The 19631-nt window shown below is 41.9% G+C and overlaps 2 protein-coding genes and 1 long non-coding RNA gene across 6 annotated transcripts in view; 2 read left to right on the top strand and 1 right to left on the bottom strand.

Annotated features, from left to right (window-relative positions):
* Window positions 1-64: 64 nt before the first annotated feature.
* On the bottom strand, window positions 65-2770 carry LOC127765635 (uncharacterized). Of its 4 annotated transcripts, none has more exons than XR_008016137.1 (4): window positions 2703-2770; window positions 2503-2614; window positions 1765-2062; window positions 65-577 (listed from the first exon to the last, which is right to left on the bottom strand). It is a non-coding gene; the product is annotated as an uncharacterized LOC127765635 (long non-coding RNA). The 4 variants fall into 4 exon arrangements; XR_008016136.1 differs by having other exon boundaries at window positions 553-663; window positions 1758-2062; XR_008016138.1 differs by lacking the exon at window positions 65-577 and adding an exon at window positions 642-663.
* An 8384-nt stretch (window positions 2771-11154) lies between these two features.
* LOC127768449 (serine/threonine/tyrosine-protein kinase HT1) lies at window positions 11155-14981 on the top strand. Its single transcript, XM_052294028.1, has 6 exons — window positions 11155-11801; window positions 12426-12558; window positions 12714-12909; window positions 13391-13515; window positions 13788-13946; window positions 14421-14981. Exons 1-6 carry the CDS (start codon window positions 11572-11574, stop codon window positions 14727-14729), a joined length of 1152 nt encoding a protein of 383 aa, XP_052149988.1. The 5' UTR covers window positions 11155-11571; the 3' UTR covers window positions 14730-14981.
* A 611-nt stretch (window positions 14982-15592) lies between these two features.
* LOC127767113 (transcription elongation factor TFIIS-like) overlaps window positions 15593-19631 on the top strand; it is a 6799-nt gene continuing 2760 nt past the window's right edge. The window contains exons 1-5 of the mRNA XM_052292337.1: window positions 15593-15900; window positions 16113-16365; window positions 16725-16806; window positions 17272-17329; window positions 17805-17887. Coding sequence (XP_052148297.1) covers window positions 15627-15900; window positions 16113-16365; window positions 16725-16806; window positions 17272-17329; window positions 17805-17887 — 750 coding nt within the window. The 5' untranslated portion in view covers window positions 15593-15626. The remainder of the gene's footprint in view (window positions 15901-16112; window positions 16366-16724; window positions 16807-17271; window positions 17330-17804; window positions 17888-19631) is intronic.

The raw sequence follows: 19631 nt of genomic DNA, 5'->3' as shown, positions 1-19631 counted from the left end.
TCTGGAATATTAGCGTGCAAGACAAATCTGAGATTTTTTTGAACCCAGAGACTTAGAGGCGATCAGCTACAACAGACTTGAGACGTAAAAAAACAACAGTTTCCTATTCCCATTGTGGATAATGCAATTGTGTTAATAAACACAACAACAAATTGTGTATTTGAGAACTTAAATACAACTAATTACAGCAGAAAAGAACCAAAACAGTCCAACATGGATCGATTGACCCCCCCCCCCCCCAAAAAAAAAAAAAAGAAAATCCTAAACTCAGCTACAAAAAACAACTGGAGAGAAGCTCAAGGTGCGCAGAGCTGAAACTCCGGCACGGGCAGCAGCTGGTGCAGGAGGCGCACCACCACCTCCCTGCACAAGTTTCAGATGTTAAATCAGCATGCTTTTGGATACTTGGCTTGTCTTTGATACCACCAAAGGAGACATCAAGTTATTCCAAGATACAACATCAGATGAACGCTTCAGCTCTCGGACAACTCAGATACAGCATGCAGAACTATATTTTCCAGTGCAATCTGAAATATGTCATCCACAATGATCAGCGAAAAGACTGATCCGTACAGTTCTGCATGCATTTCAAAAGAATTGCATTATGTGTGCTGAAAGAAAAACTCTTTAAACGGTAGGTGGTCGTCCAATAACAGTGAAGGTCTGCAAAAACAAGATGAATTGTTAATATATTGCATATCTGACCTAAAAAACTATCAATTCTAGCATATATTGCACAGGAATGTCAAGACGCTATGACAAATGAGTGCAATCAGGAACCTATGACCAACTGAATTAACATCAGTAATCACACATAAGCCAGCAATGCACCAACACATGTTAATTTACGCTTTCGTTGACGCATCCACTGCAACATACACAGAGAATGCAACGCCTATAAAAGCGATAGAAACAGTATATATTATGCAAGTATCTGAATGTACTTGTTATGAAATATGCATAGAAAAAACTTTAAAAGGTAGCTAGCTTATGAAGAAAATATATGCTATTTCTTATTTAACCTATGTCCGAAACACAACATACAGTCAAAATTGCCAATTCAGTATACTATCAGTTGTAAATGCACATCAGGGATTTCTTCGACAAATATGTACAGACAGGGAACTCATGACTGACTGAAGTAACCATCAGTCATCACAGATAAGCCTGCGATGCACCAACACATGTTCATTTATGCTTTCGTTGACGCATCCATTGCAGTACAATACACAGTGAATGCAACGCCTATAAAAGCGACAGTAATAACGTACTATTATTGCAAGTGTTTGAACGCTACTTGTTATAAAATATCTATTGAACAAAAACTTTAAAAAGTAAATACCACATGAAGACAAAAAAAGATGCTACTGATTTATATAGTGCATCTGAAACACAACATAAACTCAAAGTTGCCAATTCTACTATCCATTGTAAATCTGCATTAGGGATTTCCTACACAAATGTGTGCAAACAGGAACTCATGAATGACTGAAGTAATCATCAGTCATCACATTTAAGCCTGCAATGCACCAACACATGTTCATTTACGCTTTCGTTGACGCATCCATTGCAGTATATACACAGTGAATGCAACGCCTATAAAAGCGATGTAGAAATGGCACTAAGAGTAAGTAGTTGACTTCAACATGATACAACCATCATCAATGAAAAAATGAATTAATTATGACATTTATTCGACAAAAAACTTCAGAAAATTTTGTGCATATTTCAAAAAACAAGCGCTAGCAATTGTATACCCTGCACCTGAAATGCTGCGGAAGCTCACAATTCCTCCTGTTCTCGCAAGAGCGAACACTGAAAATGTGAGCATGAATTGCATTCCATGAAACGCAGTGATGCACCTTTGCATACAGCTTAGGAAGAACGTGACCTGGACAAATAAACATGACGATTGCATGTTTAACCATCCACCAGCATTCAATCATCAAACAAAAAGATAGCCATAGATGTTCAACCATCATGTACACAAGCCTCTTGCATATCTCAAGACTGCAGCCTGCTCAACAATATTCCTCACCAAGAAACGGTTGATAGCCTTGTCCTGTAAAAACAAGGGACCTCAACGTTAGGCATACCCTATAAAATCAAGGCACCTGTCACTATCCTGGAATCTCTTATACAAGCACAACAGAGCCGCCAAACTACGAATGATTTGAGCCGCTCACGAAATTGTCGAGCCAAGCTTACAGCAACAAGTTCTACCGCGTTAGCTAGAGGGAACTCACAAATCCCACACAAAGTGACACAGAATCTCAGACAGCAATTGTGACAACACACATTCCAGAGCTCCGTTTCCATCTAAGTGGCACAAATGTCGCCATTTCTCATCGATAATTATCAGTTTCACAACCGCTTTTTATTCACCTTGCCTACCCCCACCCCAGGTGAGAAAAGCTAGCCCTTTCAAGGTAATACTAGTATTAACTTCAACACTCGCACACTGCTTAGGCTACTAGTGAAGCAACACGATCTAGCAATTACCATTAGATTCGTGGCAGAGGAATGGATTCTGGGAGAACACCTTGGAGCAGCGGATCTACTTGACGTGGCCGCGGCCGTGCTTGTTGCGCCCGCCATTCCTCCGCTTCCACGTCTGCACACCAACAAACCAGATCAGTGAGGCAACAACGGCGAGGAGAGAATAACAGAGGAGGTCGGTCGCTAGGGTTGCAGGAGCTCACCATGGCTGCCGTTGGTCCGAGCCGCGAGCAAGGGTTTGCAGCGGCGGCGGCGGCGGCGGGATGGGGGATAGCGGCGGAGAATGAAGCGATGGGGATTTTGTAGCGCTTGTGTTGGGCTTATTGGGCCGAGATGGGCTAACAAGTTAATGGGCCGAGATATATGCACCATGTAAAGCCTATGTAGGCCCAGTTGAAGATGATGTGGGCATGTGGACAGTGGCCACCCAAACAGTTTAGCCAGTTAATTATTCGCATTTCTTTTGACTTTACTCTTTTTTTTTTTTAACATAGACACACCAACGCTAAATCCAGTATTAAAGTCCTAGCGGGTTAAGAGCAAGTATAATAGTAAGCTATAAGCTTACTATAAGCTTATGTGGAGAAGAGAGGTAAACAAAAGAGAATGTTGTTGGCTCTCATACAAGAGCTAGCTTAACACAAGCTCCAAAACAAATACATTAAATGTATAAGTGAGAGATAGAGATATGAGAAAAAAAATATAGCCAATCTTATAGCTAATCTATTATATGTGTTGTCTTTAGAATGGGCTAATAGTAAGAAGTAGGCTATATTATTATCCTTGCTCTAAGAGGTTGAATAAAAGGCTTCCTCACCACTAGGTCATTTGACTTTGTTGGAGCATAAGAGAGTTTGTCATTGATGTAGCTCCATCTTTTACTCATTGGCTTATCAACAACCATCAAATTTTAAAGTTTAAAGGTTAATTTAGATTTAGGGCTGATTTCAAAGCTTTTTCACCGCATTTAATTTTTTTAAATTTATTTTTAAATCACTATGAACACATCTATATATATAAGTTGTATACTTATATATATATATATATATATATATATATATATATATATATATATATATTATTGATTCTTTTTTTTTTCAAGACTTATCAGCCATCGAACAAGCGATAAGTCTAAACCACAACGTTGAATTTACTGCCTTGATCATCCCAAAGGTCAAGAATATCCTTCACCGAACCATCATGCATGTTTGCTTGATAGTTGACACATCAACGAATCTCTTTCCTCCTCTCCACTCTAACAAGAGACAGACAGAAAGAAATATATTCAAACAAAAAACAGAAGACATAAACAAAGAAGCTTCCCCTCTCTCTCTCTCCATCTTTTCTCTCTCCTCGTAGAAAAAAGGAGCAGCAGTGGATGTCGCACTTGCACCTTACCCTGTGAAAAAACAAGTGCATGACACACAAGATCGCCATGAGATAGAGATAGAGAGAGATGGTGAACGACAGTGACCTCTTACCAGACAGCAAGTTTAAACCACAAGCTTATATATATACAAATCAACACACATGCACAGTACATGTAATGCCCTTTTTTTTCCTTCATTGATATCCCTTTGAAACCAAAGCCATTGATCAATGCTCATATTTTGTAGGCATAAGAGGAAGCACGAGCACTACTGCACTAGTGGTGTGGCGCTGGAGTCGTTGGTGCATTAGTCTTACCCACTAAGATTCAAATCATATTATCTACGAATTAACGAATACTTTGCATAGACAAGTGAGTTTTTAACAGGAATTTAGTAAGATCAGAAATGTATCGTTGATTTTTGTCTCTTTGAACGAGTGTTAGAGGATGTATTTGTAAGCGTGTGGCTGTTGTGTTGAGTGCACACCGTGTAAGAAATTTTTTTAAGCCATAAGGGGAGCACACAGAGGAAGAGAGAAAAAGTTCAGGCACATCAGCCAATGAGACACAATGCATATATGCAGAGGCATCCTTGTCTGATTCCATGAAAGATCATATATGCAGAGCCTCTCTTTGTGCACGCATATGCATGTTGTGTTTGTTTCTGAAGATGGCGATGAGAGAAAAGGAGATGCAATAGCTTGAGCTCCACATTCTTTTTCCCTTTCATTGCAAGCTTTTTTGGAGCACACTTATTGGGTTTTGTTTGGTGTGTTTTTGTGTGTGTGTGTGTGTGTGATGAGGTCATGTCTGGTCCCATGCAATTGCATCAAAGCATCTTTGGATCTTTGTCACTCACATCATGTATATGTGTGTATATATGAACAAGTAATTAAGCATATGCTAGTACGTATGACAGGACTGATGTGTGCTAGGTGATAGGTGTTTTTTTTCTTCTCCTCTTTTGTTGAGAGTTGAAATTTTTATTTTTGCTTACTTGAGCTAGCTAGGGACATTTACCAAATCCCCTAATGACATGTAGGCTGTGCATGTAGAGCCGTTGATTATGCATTGCATCAACTACAAACTATAGTGCAATAATGACCATTTTTTTTAATAACAAGGCCTTTGCACAAATTAGGGATGTACACGGTGTAAATTAATGATCTTAGCCGTTTTTGAAAATTGAGAACACATAAGTTCAATTAAAATTCTCACCGGGTGACTTCAATTCAACCTCAGTTTGGAGTACTTAGTAAATAAAGAAGAGACTTAATTATAGACTAGTGGTAAATGATAATCAGGGGCTTGTTTTGAACGTCATCAGGCTTCTTGTTGATAGGGTAGTAGGGTTTCTAGATGCGGTGGTCGTTGTTCAAGCGTTAGGTAAAGATAGGTTAGACTTTTAATTTCTTTTGTTATTATAGACTAGTATATATAGCAGCAAGCGTTCTTCAGTTCAGAGTTAAGACTTTTTATCACACACCCAAGCACTTGGGACAAACTTAGGGACGACGGTTTGGAAGCATGCAATTTTTTAAAAAGTACATGATGATTCGAATTCGATCGTCGACGTCGGCAACTCTAATCTCCATTATTACTTACAGCTTAATTAATTATACTACTACTGATGAACTGAAGTCATCGCTTGGGACCTTGGAAAAGAAAGATGCAGATTTTATTTTTCTCCATGGCTGGATCAATCCTGCACGAAGTTTAAAGCCATGTATAGTTGCAACAACCGACAGCGTCGCATGATTTAGGTGACAAATCTCCACGCGGACGGATGGATATGGATCGTTTTCTCTACGCCCCCACCACTGGCACGTGTTCGGCCATCGGTACATGGAAATCTTGCAACACGATCGACTAGTACAGTTATTATACAGTTACAACTAGAAGAATATATTCATCTTTTCTATAATAAAATTTACTAGTAATATCTTACCCTCTCATGTCATAATATTTTGATGCATTTAACTTTGATGACAATTGGTCTAATTGGAAAATTATGTAAATATCTTTGGTTTTGTTATGACTGCTTTTATTATTAAAATACTTTAAGCATAATTAACTTGTAGCTTTGCACATTCATATAAAATATTTAAATAAGATAAATGATTAAACTTTATAGTTAAAGTCAACTGTAAAAATAACCGGAGGAAGTATATTTATATTGAATGAATTATACTATAATATCGTGTCATCTTTATTGTTGATTTGATTTAGTTTAAGTGCATGTCCGTTCTATTACCACTTTCATTAATCCTACTTAAATTTTGGGAAGGCAAATTTTGATTGGGAAATGGACTAAACATAATACTCCCTCCATCTATTTTTGATAGTCATATTTCATCTTGGCACACAGACTAAGGATAAGTGGTTCTACTTATCATCCATTTAAATACGTTTCCAAGGATAAGTCATTACTCGTAAACAAACGATTCATTAATATTTACATTTCTCGATGCTCATGTAGCCAATCTTGTGTGGAAGAATAGAGAGTCACGCATTTAATCAAGAAAGCCATTAAGATGATAAGTTGTTGGATTGAAATATGCCTATCAAAAATAAATTTTTCAGATTTGAAAATATGACTATCAAAAGTAGATGGAAGGAGTATTATCGTTGCTACCTTACGAAAAATATTAGTTTTGAGAATTTTCCTCTCATAAAAACACTGTCAATTTTATTTTACAAAAAGCTTCAAGTTAAATATCATAACACTAAAAGTTCAGGTAACACTAATACTTAAAAAAATTAGTAACATTAAAATTTTAATAAAATTGATTTTTGCAAGGAAGTGAAGTTGCCCCTAAATAGTGAATTTGGAAGAGAAATTAGAAGGCTTAGGGGGTGTTTGGGACAAAACCGTAAGTCCACTTATGGTGTTGTGAGAGGGGCCTCTCTCCCAAACACCCCATTAGGGCAGTACCAATCTATAACACTAGACATGGTTTTTATAAACTCCACATTATTAAGAAAATAGTACTAGACACTACTCTTCCAATGCAAACACCACTGTTCCATACTTCAATTTAATGCTACTTATCTCACATGATGTCTTGCATGTTGTGTAGAAACCATGTCTCATGCAAGACATGGTTTACTTCTCTTTCCTCATTTATTCACTTGTCACATCATTTTTTGTCCTAGGTGGCAACTTATTTAATGCTATAAACATCATTCTATTATCTGCCCGGGAGGTTAGTGCACTATGTGGAGTGGAGAGTAGGAAATGTTGCGTGGGTCCCACTTAACGAATTCTGACGAACCGAGGGGGCGAGGGAATAAAGAATCGCGGCCAGTGGACGATTCCGCGTGAACGGTGTGCTATTTTTTTCCTAGGCCAATACAGGAAAAAAATTATGCAAAAAACCAATATACTAATAAAATATAATAAGAGGGAGAAAAAAGCATTAAAACCACGTGGATCATGGTGGGCCCCACAGCTCCGTGAGGGGAGCGTGTGTGCTGCTGCTATCGAAATCGTGGTCCCCACGTCCCCTCCCCATTTTGCTCCACCCGGTCAAATACGCCCACTCGGCCTGCTTTAGATAACGGAACTGCACTGGAGTTTAATAATACTACTATTTTAATTGCAGAGCATGATTTTGGCTAATGGTCCACCGTGCAAGTGTCCCCAGCTTGGGCCTTTTGTTGAGCCGCGGCTTCTGCGGCTATGCGACAGATGCATGGTTATCTCAATTCAAGAGAAAGTTGACATGAGAAGAAGCTAGTGTTTGATTGAAAGATATTTTTTCTGTTGCAACTTATGTGCTAAACATATATTGTTAGTGAAACAGAAAATAAGGTAATATTTTTACGTGTGTACACTTCAGCAACTGACAATTGATGAGTGACGAAAATAAGGAAAAACCTCCAAGTTAATTAGTAGTATAAGCTTAATTTCTAAGCTAAAATTAGTTACAACTCTAGCTGCTTAGGTTAAGTCGTAGCAAGGAGCATACAATTTATCTGTATTGGCAACTATGTAGACTCTTAATTAGGGTTTGGTTTCCTATTAGCCTATCTCACTAAAAGCAAGTATACACCTTGTAGCATTACTACTAATCTGGTCGGATTTAATTTGGCCTACCTAAGGACAGCCAAACCTAAAAATAATAATAAATCTGTTGAGAGCAAATTTAATAATAGAACTCACTACTTACAATAAGTTTATTATAGAGGTAAGGTTAGCTCTATTTTTTTTCCTTTTCTCTTTCTCACTAATCCCTCCGTTTCATAATATAAGACTTTCTAGTATTACCCACATTCATATAGATGTTAATGAATCTAGACATATATATGTGCCTAGATGTATGTGGGCAATACTAGAAAATCTTACATTTTGAAGCGGATGAAGTATGAATTTAATGAATATTTCTTAGAGTATGTGTAGAGTTAGCTCTTACACGAGAGCCAACATTCTTCACTTTTCTCTCTCTATTTTCCACACAAGCATATAGCTCACTATTAACATTCTTCACTTTTCTTTCTCTCTATTCCACACAAGCATATACTATTATTGATGCTACGAGCAAAAAGCATGAAAGCTACTGTATTATTTTTGCCTACTGGGGAGTGGGGAGCATTCCATGGTACAAAGCAGGGGGCATGCAGCCAATACGAGTAGAAGCTTTTCTCAACAAGAAAAAAAAAAGCTTCCACTTCCCGTCTCCTCTCTCGCTTTGCTTTCGTCCAGTCTCTCTACTCCCTATAAAAAAGCTGGCCCCCTTGGCCCCTTCCCTCGCAAGACCGCCACGACGACGACCCACGACCACACGGTGAAACCCTCACGCGTTGGTTCAACTGGACCGCGTCTAATTTCTTCACTGAAAATCTTTTTTTTTTTTTTTTGCCGGAATGACCGAAGGAGGTCATTCAATGTAATTAATGTAATTAAGATAGGAAGAAAAAGGTTACAAGAAAAGTTTTACATCGACAGCTGGCTGTCGAGGAAGGATGTGCACCAGAGCACACGCCCCGAACCATGTGCCAACCGCCCAAACACACGCTACAGAGAGGGAAGCCAAGCACCGAACCTGCCATCGCTATGCGAGACCGATTGCCACCGGGCCAACAACACCACCACGACACGAAGACTCTAAAACGACGCCCTCACGAGGGTTGCGACGCCGAAAGACGCCGTCGTCATCCGTCCAAGGAACTGGACAAGTTTTTCACCCGAGCTCCTTGCCGAGGGAGGAGGGGTACCTCAACAGTGCCCTCAGGAGGGTTACCACGCCCGAAGGCGAAGTCAATGTTGGCCCAAAGAAATTGGGCTAAGCTTTCGCTCGGAACCCCCTACCGCCGTGGTCCATCGCCCAATCCGAAACCACCATCTAAACATCGGCGGCACATGGCTTCCGCCACACTTGACCGACGTCCCTCCGCCGGCCAGCTTCCAGTCCTGCCAACGACAGGACTGCCACCACACCGCACCGACGCCCTGCCATTGGCTGACTTCAACGAACCTCCATCCCTGAGAGCTGGCCCAGGACCCTTCCGATCCACCATCCGCCAGTCTCCTCGCCAAATCGGGCCAAAGGAGAACCTGGGACTGGGTGGCATTGCTTTAGCAACCTGGGCTTCCCCCGTTGACAAGCTGCCGCCTCAATCCAACCTAGAAACTCCCCACAAAGAAGGGGAGGAGCTCCAAGAAGGGCGAGGGTACCGACCGGCAACGAGAAAGACGACCCACTGCCGCCAGCTCCCTTTGCACTACCATCTAGGCCTGCGCCGACGCCGGAAACGCTGCCGCTCCGGCTCCGGCGCCACCTTTGTCCGGCCTCCTTGGCCCACCTAGCCATGCATAGGCCACCACGGCGACGAGGGAGCTCAGCCGCATTGCTCAGCGCTGGTGGTAGCCACCCCGCACACGCCTGGCTGTACGCGTGCTGCCGGCCGCCGCAGCGCCTCTACCACGGTGCTGGCCTCCGCAGCCACCTGCCTCCGCCGTCACTGGCCAGCCACCTCCGCACGAGCTCCGCCGCTGCACGGCGGAAGCCACCTCCGCGCGCCTCCGTCGGCCGCCGTCGCCGCGAGCTGCCACCACCTCCGCTCGCCGGCCGCAGCCGACGCGCTGCCCACCTCCACTGGCAGCTGGACGCAAAGCACCGTCGCCGGCCACATCCGCGCCCGGGGGGGGGGGGTCGGATCCGTCTCCGGCGTGCCCGGATCCGTCGCAGCCACCTCCATCGACCGCCGCCTCCGTCGACGATGCTCCACCTCCAACGCCGAGGAAGGGCTCCCCGAGGATGTTCTCCCCGCCGCCACCTTCCCGGCCGGCTGTGCGGTTTCCGGCGGCTGGCTCCGGCGGCGGCGGCGAGGCGGCTAGAGGCCGGCGAGGTGGCGGCGCGGGCGGCTAGGGTTTTCTCCCCCGAGCCGCCCGCGTGAGTGCGACGCGAGGGTCACGCGACGGTCCAACCATCTTCTTCACCGAAAATCTTAAAATGCTTTTGAGGACTATATGTATTTTTATTAGAATTTTTACATATATGTTTATCATTACTCCTATATCGAGAAAAAGAACTTAAAAATACACATTTTAAATTGAAACTCAATACTATATATCTAAGCAATATTGACAAGTCCATCAGAATATCCGTATGTATGGCTCTCTGCGACCCTATTTGCATTACAATCTAACTATGAATTGAGTAGAAAATAAGTACGTAATAATAGGATTTACAACATCAGGTGTGTAGTGGACTAGTGGTATCCGCAAAAGTTTTATCACGTTGAATCCATTTTATCTTTTTTTTTCTTATTAAAATGTTTCCAAGTTTAAATAGGTTGTTTTACATGAGCTTTTAAGAGTATTTTTTTATAGATTTATTTTTTAAAAATTGTACCGTTAGCTGTTTGGGAAATGTACGTGTAGAAAACGAGAGAGATATAGTTGAGAAAGTAGACTAAAGAACACAACCTAAGTTTTTATCTCATGCACTTCCACATCTTTTCGCTTATACTTATACTTATCAACTAAAATTTGAATTTTCAATCTTAAATTTAAAGTCGATTTTGGGGTTTTTTCATCGAAGTTTGTATTTCATCATTTGGTTTTAGATCGCTAAGAAAATGTATATAAAATTTTTATTTATAAATTATTTTTTATTTATAAATATGTCGTTTGCCTTATTCGAGGTAGAGCGTTTTAGTAAGTGGTTTTGAGCATGAGGAATTTCATCCAACTTTATTTTTCTCCTCCCTAAAAAGGAGGGATTTTACTTTATTTTTTCTTTCGAATAAAAAAATGGTGAGAAATTGGCGAATGAAGCAAAGATGCTGCTAGTGCTGCCTGCTCCCCTTCCCCTCCATCTTCTCCTCCCTTCGCCGCTCCTCTACTCTACCCTCCCTCCCTCTCTCCTTCGCGCTCTCCTCTCGCCGGACCTCCTCGGCGGCCGGCCTGCCGGCGAGAACCCCCGCAACGCGCGGCGTGGGGAAGCCTCCCCCCTCTCCCTGACCCAGTGCTGATCCTACCCCGCCGCGCGGCCTCTTCCTCCTCCTCCTCGCCGGCGAGGAGAGAGCGGGTGTTTCTTGAAGCGGCTTTGACCTCCTTCCAACTGGCTCCCGTCTCGGGTGGGGGGATCGAGTTGAAGGCGTCCGCCCTCCCTTGCCTCGGCTGCTGCAAGCGCGAGCTCGCTTGACCCACCCCCAGCGGGCGTCTGGGCTTCCTCCCCCGCGGCGGCGCGCGCGCGATGAGCTGCGGCAGCGATGGCGGGTGTAGGGATGGTGGTGGCAGCGAGGAGTTCAGGCGGCCGCGGCCGAGCAAGGTCGCGGCGGGGGACTTGGTGGAGCCGGCGCGCTGCTCGGACGCCGCCGCATCGCCGGCTTCTTGGATTGACAAGAAGCTGCTTGTTGACCCCAAGAATTTGTTTATCGGATCCAAAATCGGGGAGGGAGCTCATGGCAAGGTCTACAAGGGGAAGTAAGTGAAGAAACCTCTTAAGATTTTGTTTTAAGTTTGTGCTCGAACTCGTTAGTTTTGGCTTCAATTGCACCAAATTCGAATACTCCGATCTAGTCGCAGTGTTAAGCAGCTGTGCAATCACTTAGGTTTTATGTATCAACAGAGCATGTGGTATGAATTATGCCTTCTATTTATGAGTTCCTGGGGCCATGTAGGTTCAGGAAGTTAAATCAGTTAGGTTGGATATTTTGTGCTTCGATTCACTTTGGCCCCCCGATGAAATGTTAGTCATAAATTCATAATCCAGTCCTATCCATCCGGATCTCCACACGATCAATGCCAATATACTGCCAAATACCCTAATTATGCTTACTTAATTTAGCTATACTAGTCTGCTGCAGTTATCTTCGATTTCCTGCTGTGGTCAAGTAGAGATTGTTCAAGCCAGCATGCAACTCACTCATGATAATTGAAAATCCAGTTTCCTTTGGTGCTGCCTGTTTGTGCTGTTACAGATTGAGTTGATATTGTTGGTCCCTTGGAAACTTTGCCGCCTTACTCTTCATTATATAAGTACAACTAGGATACTTGTGATATCTCATGTCAGCAATTAATTGCCTTTCTTTGTGTTCTGTGAAATAGGTATGGTGACCAAATTGTAGCAATAAAGGTTCTTAACAATGGCACCACTCCGGAGGAAAAGGCAACCCTTGAAGCTCGTTTCATTCGAGAAGTAAATATGATGTGTAAAGTGAAACATGACAATCTTGTGAAGGTAATAGATCCTTGTTTGGGTAACACACTGCTGTCACAAATCTGATTTTTTTTTTCATTAATTTGTCCCGTTTAATTCAGTCGCATCATACCCATCGCTAGCTAATCATTAATTTTTTGTGGAAATTTTCATAACATTTTTTCACACCTGTGCAGTTTATTGGAGCTTGCAAGGAACCATTAATGGTTATTGTCAGCGAGTTATTGCCGGGGATGTCACTGAAAAACTACTTGAACAGCCTTCGGCCCAGCCAGTTAGATATCCATACTGCAATTGGCTATGCACTGGATATAGCTCATGCAATGGAATGTTTGCATGCGAATGGAATAATACACAGAGACCTGAAACCTGGTATGCATGCATGGGCTGTTATTTTTGCACTTGTGCTTCATTTGTTTTTTTGTTCTATTGTTATAATTTCTGACCAAATTTTCTGCATATATACATAAAATTTTATGGTTACATGTAGATTTTTTTAACACATCTCCACATGTGTTTCTGATCCATTTTTCAATTCAGAAGTAAAAATCAATGATATTGGAACATCATGTATTCTTTTAGGCCTAGGTAACTTGCGTTTTTCAACAGAGCTATCTTGGCAAGTTAATTATTCAAAATTTTTAGTAAGGGGCATTAATGTCATTTCTCCTACTTACATAAGCATAAAAACTGATTTCCTTTCTCCATGTCCATGGAGACAGCTGTATTTTCTGTTTTTTACTCTTCTGCTTTGCTTGCTTAATCTTATAGTTTCCTCCAGTAGTTCTTACTTTCCATATCAGTCATTAAGTCAAATTATTTGTACTTTTCTGATAAAAGTTATTGTGTGCAGATAATTTGTTGCTCACTGCAAATCGTAAGAAGCTGAAGCTTACTGATTTTGGTCTTGCACGAGAAGAAACTGTGACTGAAATGATGACAGCTGAAACAGGGACATACCGCTGGATGGCCCCAGAGGTTGTAAACCATTAATTTATGCAACAAATAATTTAAATTAACAACTTTTGCCTAAAGCCAATTTCTTTTTTTTTAAAAAAAAGACTTTCACACCTTTAGTGTTCTAGGCAATGGTCAAGAATTCAGTCTAAGGCTATATTATTATGATTTAATTTCTGTTCTGTAATTCTAAATCGTGAGGACCTTCTGTATAAACAGAAAGTTGTTGCGCTAGCACTGATCTGTGTGATTACAAAGCCTGACTTAAGATCTCTCTTTGTTCTATCTTGTAGCTATATAGCACTGTTACTCTTCAACGTGGTGAGAAGAAGCATTACACAAATAAAGTGGATGTGTACAGCTTTGGCATTGTTCTGTGGGAACTGTTGACTAATAAAATGCCATTTGAAGGAATGTCAAATCTACAAGCTGCATATGCTGCTGCTTTCAAGGTAAGTGTTAAGCAATAGTCAAGACTGTGGTATGAAACTATTATTTGCTATAAAAATGATATCACTGCCTCAAAAATTGTCTGGTATAATAAACCTGTCACACCTCATGAATTATGCTATTTAATTGTAAACCATTCTTGTTCAGACAGGTGATAAATTACTACTAATAACGTCTCCTTTGTGGCTAAAATGTTACAACCCCTAAACAAGTTGGTACTATTTCTTATGTTGTGAATTTTTATCAACTTAGTTCAATGACTCGTTTTTGGCTTCCAGAAGAGAGAAGGTCATGGCAATTTTTGACACAAGTAATTTTAAGATTTTTTTAGCACCATTCAACTGGTATACATGACTGTATCACCTTTCTTTAATTATTTTGACCTGTGCTTTGAACTTTAGCTATCTTGACGGTCACTATCTTTTCACTTGCATTATGCACTGAGCTGATATTTTCCCTCTCGTCTCTAATGACAGCAAGCGCGCCCACCCCTTCCTGAGGAGACCCCTCAGGAGCTTGTGTTCGTTGTGCAGTCATGCTGGGTCGAGGATCCTGCCATGAGGCCTAGCTTCAGCCAGATCATCCGCATGCTGGATGCTTTCCTCATGACAATACCTCCACCACCTCCTTCAGAATCAAACGAAGACGCGGAATCGGAAGAAACAGCGTCATCGCTGAATGGCAAGAACTCTGCTGTCTCTTCTATCGTTTCTCGCGCGACAAGCAAGCTCTCGGTCGTCCGCCATCTCTTTGCCTCAAAGAAGGCTGGGAATGGGAGGACATAAACAAAGCTCTCGGAGGTCTCAGTCGTCGTCCGCCATCTCTTCGCCTCAAGAAGGCAGGCAATGGGAGGACATGTGATGCATGTCCTGAGACGGTTTCCCTTTGGTGCTGTAAAGAGTTAGCTTAGGTTATGTGTAAAACAAGAGGGATCTTGTTCAGTGTAGGATAGCTGTTGTATTGATGACACAAAGGAAATTAAGTTGAAATGCAACTCATGCAAGCTATATGTATAGCTGGCAGCTGCTTTACCACTATTTCATGTGCTCTTTGATCTATTTTCAGTTGATTACCGATCATTGATCACTGACTTCAGGTTTAACATGGAGGCACAAAGTGGCCTGGATTGAAAACACTGGTGGTGGATCTCATATCCTGTCAACGTAAAAAGGATGCTTTGAATCTGAAGATGAATTATCTAAACTTAGAACTGGATATAAACAAATTGTAACGTCAGTTATACAAGTCCATTTGAATTTTGAAATGGAATTAGATACGAATAAATTGTAATGTCAGTTAGAACAAGCCCGTTTGAATTTTTAAATATAGGAACACTACATTCGGCTTATAAGCCGTGGACTAATAAATGAAGCAGCCAAAAAAAATTTCTAAGTAAAAGTTTTATATCTACATTCTTAACTATATAAAAGCTAATGTCGCAAAATAAACTTCGATACAAACTCTAAAAAAATTAAGTTTTAAAATTCAAATCTTAGCTATGGCTGAGAAGCAAACAAGCAAACGATCAAAGCTTACGAGAATTCGTTTGTGTGAAATTCAAATTCCTTAAGCTCAGCTAAAATGCATCACAGTTTCAGCTGGACTACGCTAGGAAACACAGTGGTTGCAGACTCGCGCTCTCTCTCTCTCTCTCTCTCTCTCTCTCGATCTCCCTGACCGCCATGGCGTCTCCTCCTCCGGGAGCCCACCGCGCGGCCTCCTCGAGTGGGGCGCTCGCGCCGGCGGCCTTCCCCGCGGCGGCCCACTTCGCCTCACGCGCCGCCGCCCCGTTCCTCCGGCAGCAACCCCACCCCGGCGGCGGCGGCGACTCCGACGGCGACAACGCCGTGGAGGAGGTCGACGAGGGCGACGACGACGAAGACGACGAGGAGGAGGAGGCCGAGCTGGCGGACGGAGCGCCCTGCAGCTCGCAGCAGCGGTGCGCCTCCACTCCAGGTGAGCACAGGGTTCGCGCGAGCGCGAGCGCGAGCTGCTTTTGCTCTTGCAAGGTCGTAAATTAAGCTTGTAGAATTGCTTCGATTTGTGAAAAAGAAATAATATCCAGGATTGAGCTGGGTTCATGTGGCATTCGAGCAAACAAACATCTCGGTAATCTTTTTCTATTATGTGAAATTGATCAATTGTTTCTTGGCTGATTGACACGCCAGGAATCGGGCGGGCAGGGATGAACAGGGGGAATGGAATGAGGCAAATCGAAGAGGAGCAGCAATGGCAGCACAGCCACATCTACAACTGTGGGAACGAGCAGTATGGGCATGCCTCGTCTAGAGAGGATGAACCCAGCACCATCCCCAGGGAGATGAGGGTGGAGAATGGATATGGAGTTATTGGGAGAAGAGAGGGAGGTCCTGCATCCAGCTACTGGGACCTACTCAGAGCACACCTCTCCGATCCGTTGACGTGGGTATCTCCGAATGATTGTTGTTCTCTTGGAAAGTTTAGTGTTTGAATGTTTGATTAACAAGGATTACCTGGCTATTGTTTCACCTTCTTGATTAGTTTGTAGTAGTACTTGAGCAATGGAGCGTACAGATTGAGGCTATAACATGCTATCTATATTAGTTACTCTTTAAATTATATTGGAAGAGCTTGCTTCTATGCTAGTCTTTGCCTCTATCCTGATTATGAGTACTAGATATGCGTAACACTTGAGTTTGTCACATCAAAATCATGCCTTGGTCTGATAATATATAAATAAAAAATTGGGATAAAGTATTTGAACATCTTAATTCATTTACTGTTTGCGGCTTAATTTGTAGAGGTATACTCATGGATGATGCAATGATTCTATCGTGTGGGCACTCTTATGGAAGTAATGGAATGCAGCATATCTACAGAATGGTTTGTCAAAGGATCCTTACCGTGTGATAGTGTTTTGTGTGTTGGCATCTGCATCCTGCTTGTTGCTGCATATAGTCGTTGATAGTGCTGAGACTTCCTTACCCCAATTTTGTTTTGTTCATATTTTTGTAGAGGTTGTTCGTCTTAAAGTATAGTGTTTTTTATTGTGCTCTGCTCATATGTCCATAGGTATGGCTTATGTCCAGTGAGAAGCATGACATATACTCTTTGCTTTTCTAAGGTAGTGACATCAGATTTTTAAAAAAATGTATCAACTGAGGGTTCCAAGAACATTATCTTGTCTGCACTAGCAATGCATCAACTAATATTTAATTTCAAGGCAAAACATTACTGAAATAATCCTGGAAACGGGAAAACCTGATATTACAGTGCTACTGACAGAGGGAGGGGAGGGGATGTGACATTGCAAGTGCATGTGGAAGTGACATGGAATAGTTTCTGCAGAAAGCTTGTGGCAAATGTGGTCAGCCAATTACCGAGGACTCTATTCGACCAAACTTGGGTATGTACCCTTTTTTTTTCATTCTGATTTAATTGCCAAATTGATGTTGTGTGACATTGTCATTTCATCTGCTTAGTTATAAGGGGACATTCTGATTTAATTGTCAAATTGCCAAATTGGTATTGTGCGACACTGTCATTTCATCTGCTTAGTTGTAAGGGGACCAACAGTTTCCTACCATCTCCTAATCTTAGTTTGTTCTAGGGGATATAAGTTGAGATATTTGCATAATTGTTGCAACTTAATCCCATAGGCTGAATACTCTTATTTCTTGTAAAATTTTGGTAACAAACAATAGTTGATGCCAAGCTGTTCAGATATCTATGCCATTCTACTAACGTGTACCATTCAACATCTTCCTTTTTTTTTATCCTTGCTAGTTAAGTACACAGACTTTTGGTTTTTTCCATGCCCATGATTTTTATTTTGGCTTCTTTCTGTGCTGTTAACATCATTTTATTTTGCACATTTTCAGCTCTCCGCCTTGCAGTTCAGGCATTTAAACGCGAGGAAGAGTCAGCTAAATCTCTAAAAAGAAGAAGAGAGCGCCTTGAGCAGGTATCAAACTTTTCTCATCTATTCTATTAATATTTGGATTTGAACACTTCTTGTGTGTTATTTAGTGTTCTAAACTCTGTTCTCTCTGAAATGAGGACAAATGTGGCAATGATGAACCAAATCCAACTGAGATTTTTAGAGGTAAAGGTGTCCAGTTTCCTTTTGCTGTCTTTGACCGAGTCATAATCAAGGTATTTTATCTGTGTAGACACTCGCTTTTGTTTCCGTTTGCCCCATATTTGTTACAAGCAAAATGAATTTCTCAGGGCAACAAAAGGACCCCAGAACGATTTGTGGGACGCGTAGCAGTTGTGACAGCACAGTGTCTAAATGGATGGTTAGAAACATTTTGTTCCCAAGTTTTAATATGATCATCGTTGATATCAAACACCGTGCTTACCCGGTACCTGCACACCAGGTATGTGGTGAAGACCTTAGACAATGCAGAGAGTGTGAAGTTGCAATACCGTTCTCTGGCTAAGTTTACTGATGGCGGCCAGTCCTCTGCTATGGTCGCAAACAATGCCCAGAATGCAAACTGGTTGTAAGGTACCAAAGCAGATCATCATACAGTGCTTGTAGCTGCCAAGGATCTCCTATGGTGCTTCAGATTACTTTTCTTTCTTCCCTTTTTTCCCTATCACCAGGAGAGGGTGAATCTGAGGAAGATTTGGCTGTTTACAAACCAGTTTCATGTGTCAAGCATTAAAGAACCCAATGTCACATCCATCTTATAGTCCCTATACTCAGCATAATCATCAAAGTTCTCTCTTTTTTAATCAATGGTTTTCTAGTACACCTCCGTCCCAAAAGGGCAAAAGATAAGAAGATTTAGAGCTGGATACGGGTATTAAGAAAGTAAGTAGATAATTTAAATGGTGGAAGATTATGATTGGTTGTGAAAAGAATATAGGTGAAGTTTATATTTTGGAATATATTTTGAAGGTTAAAAATTGTTATATTTTGGATTGGAGAGAGTACTACTACATCCATCCAAAAATATTGCTACCTAAAATAGGACGTGACATTAACTAGTACTAGTACAAATCTGGATAGGTCTAGGTCCATATTTGTATAGTATTATAGGTAACATCACATCTTGGTAGCAGTAACATTTTGGGAAGAATGACAAACTTTTTCTGTGTTGTGATGAGTTCTCTGCTACATCCGTTCCAAAATATAATAACTTTTAGCTATGAATCCGAACACACAGTTGTCGATTTATAGTTAGAAATGCTTACATTTTGGGACGGAGGGAGTATATCATTGTGACGTCAATGTCCTTACAAAATTATGGAACACCTCTCATTTTTGGCGAGGCATCGGAAGCTGAAGGCAATGTGACGAGATAGAGATAGGCAACGTGAGATCAGAACACCTGAAAGAAAGCCTGAAAACACCTTCCCTTTCTGTACCATACAAATACTGACCTCTGCTTCGTGTACTCTGCCATTTCTGAAGAAAACAGAGAGGACCTGATCCCAACAACAGCTCAAACACTCGACACGTGGCGCGCCTCCCAGCCGTCCGATCGGACTCGTTCCAGAAGAATCCTCCTCCGAATCAACGGCCACCCGTGTCGGCTTCTGACAGCCTCCCGCTCCTATAAAGCCTCGTCTACCCCCAAAATCCAACCTCTTTTTCTCTTTTTCTCGCTCGCCTCCGTACGCCACACGGGAGAAGACGGCGGCGGGGAGCCCGCGGCGACTAGGGTTTTGATTGATTTGTCGCCGGCGACGCGCCG

This window comes from Oryza glaberrima, chromosome 3 (assembly GCF_000147395.1).
Source record: "Oryza glaberrima chromosome 3, OglaRS2, whole genome shotgun sequence".
Taxonomy (NCBI): domain Eukaryota; kingdom Viridiplantae; phylum Streptophyta; class Magnoliopsida; order Poales; family Poaceae; genus Oryza; species Oryza glaberrima.
The sequence above is the reverse complement of the archived record's forward strand: the minus strand, read 5'-3'. Positions and strand labels throughout refer to the sequence as shown.

Excerpts from the sequence above, each read along its gene's own strand:
- LOC127768449 (XM_052294028.1), top strand. The coding sequence starts at position 11,572 with ATGAGCTGCGGCAGCGATGGCGGGTGTAGGGATGGTGGTGGCAGCGAG. Across the intron at positions 12,559-12,713 it reads AACATGACAATCTTGTGAAG|TTTATTGGAGCTTGCAAGGA; the intron begins GTAATAGATCCT and ends ACACCTGTGCAG. Across the intron at positions 12,910-13,390 it reads ACACAGAGACCTGAAACCTG|ATAATTTGTTGCTCACTGCA; the intron begins GTATGCATGCAT and ends TATTGTGTGCAG.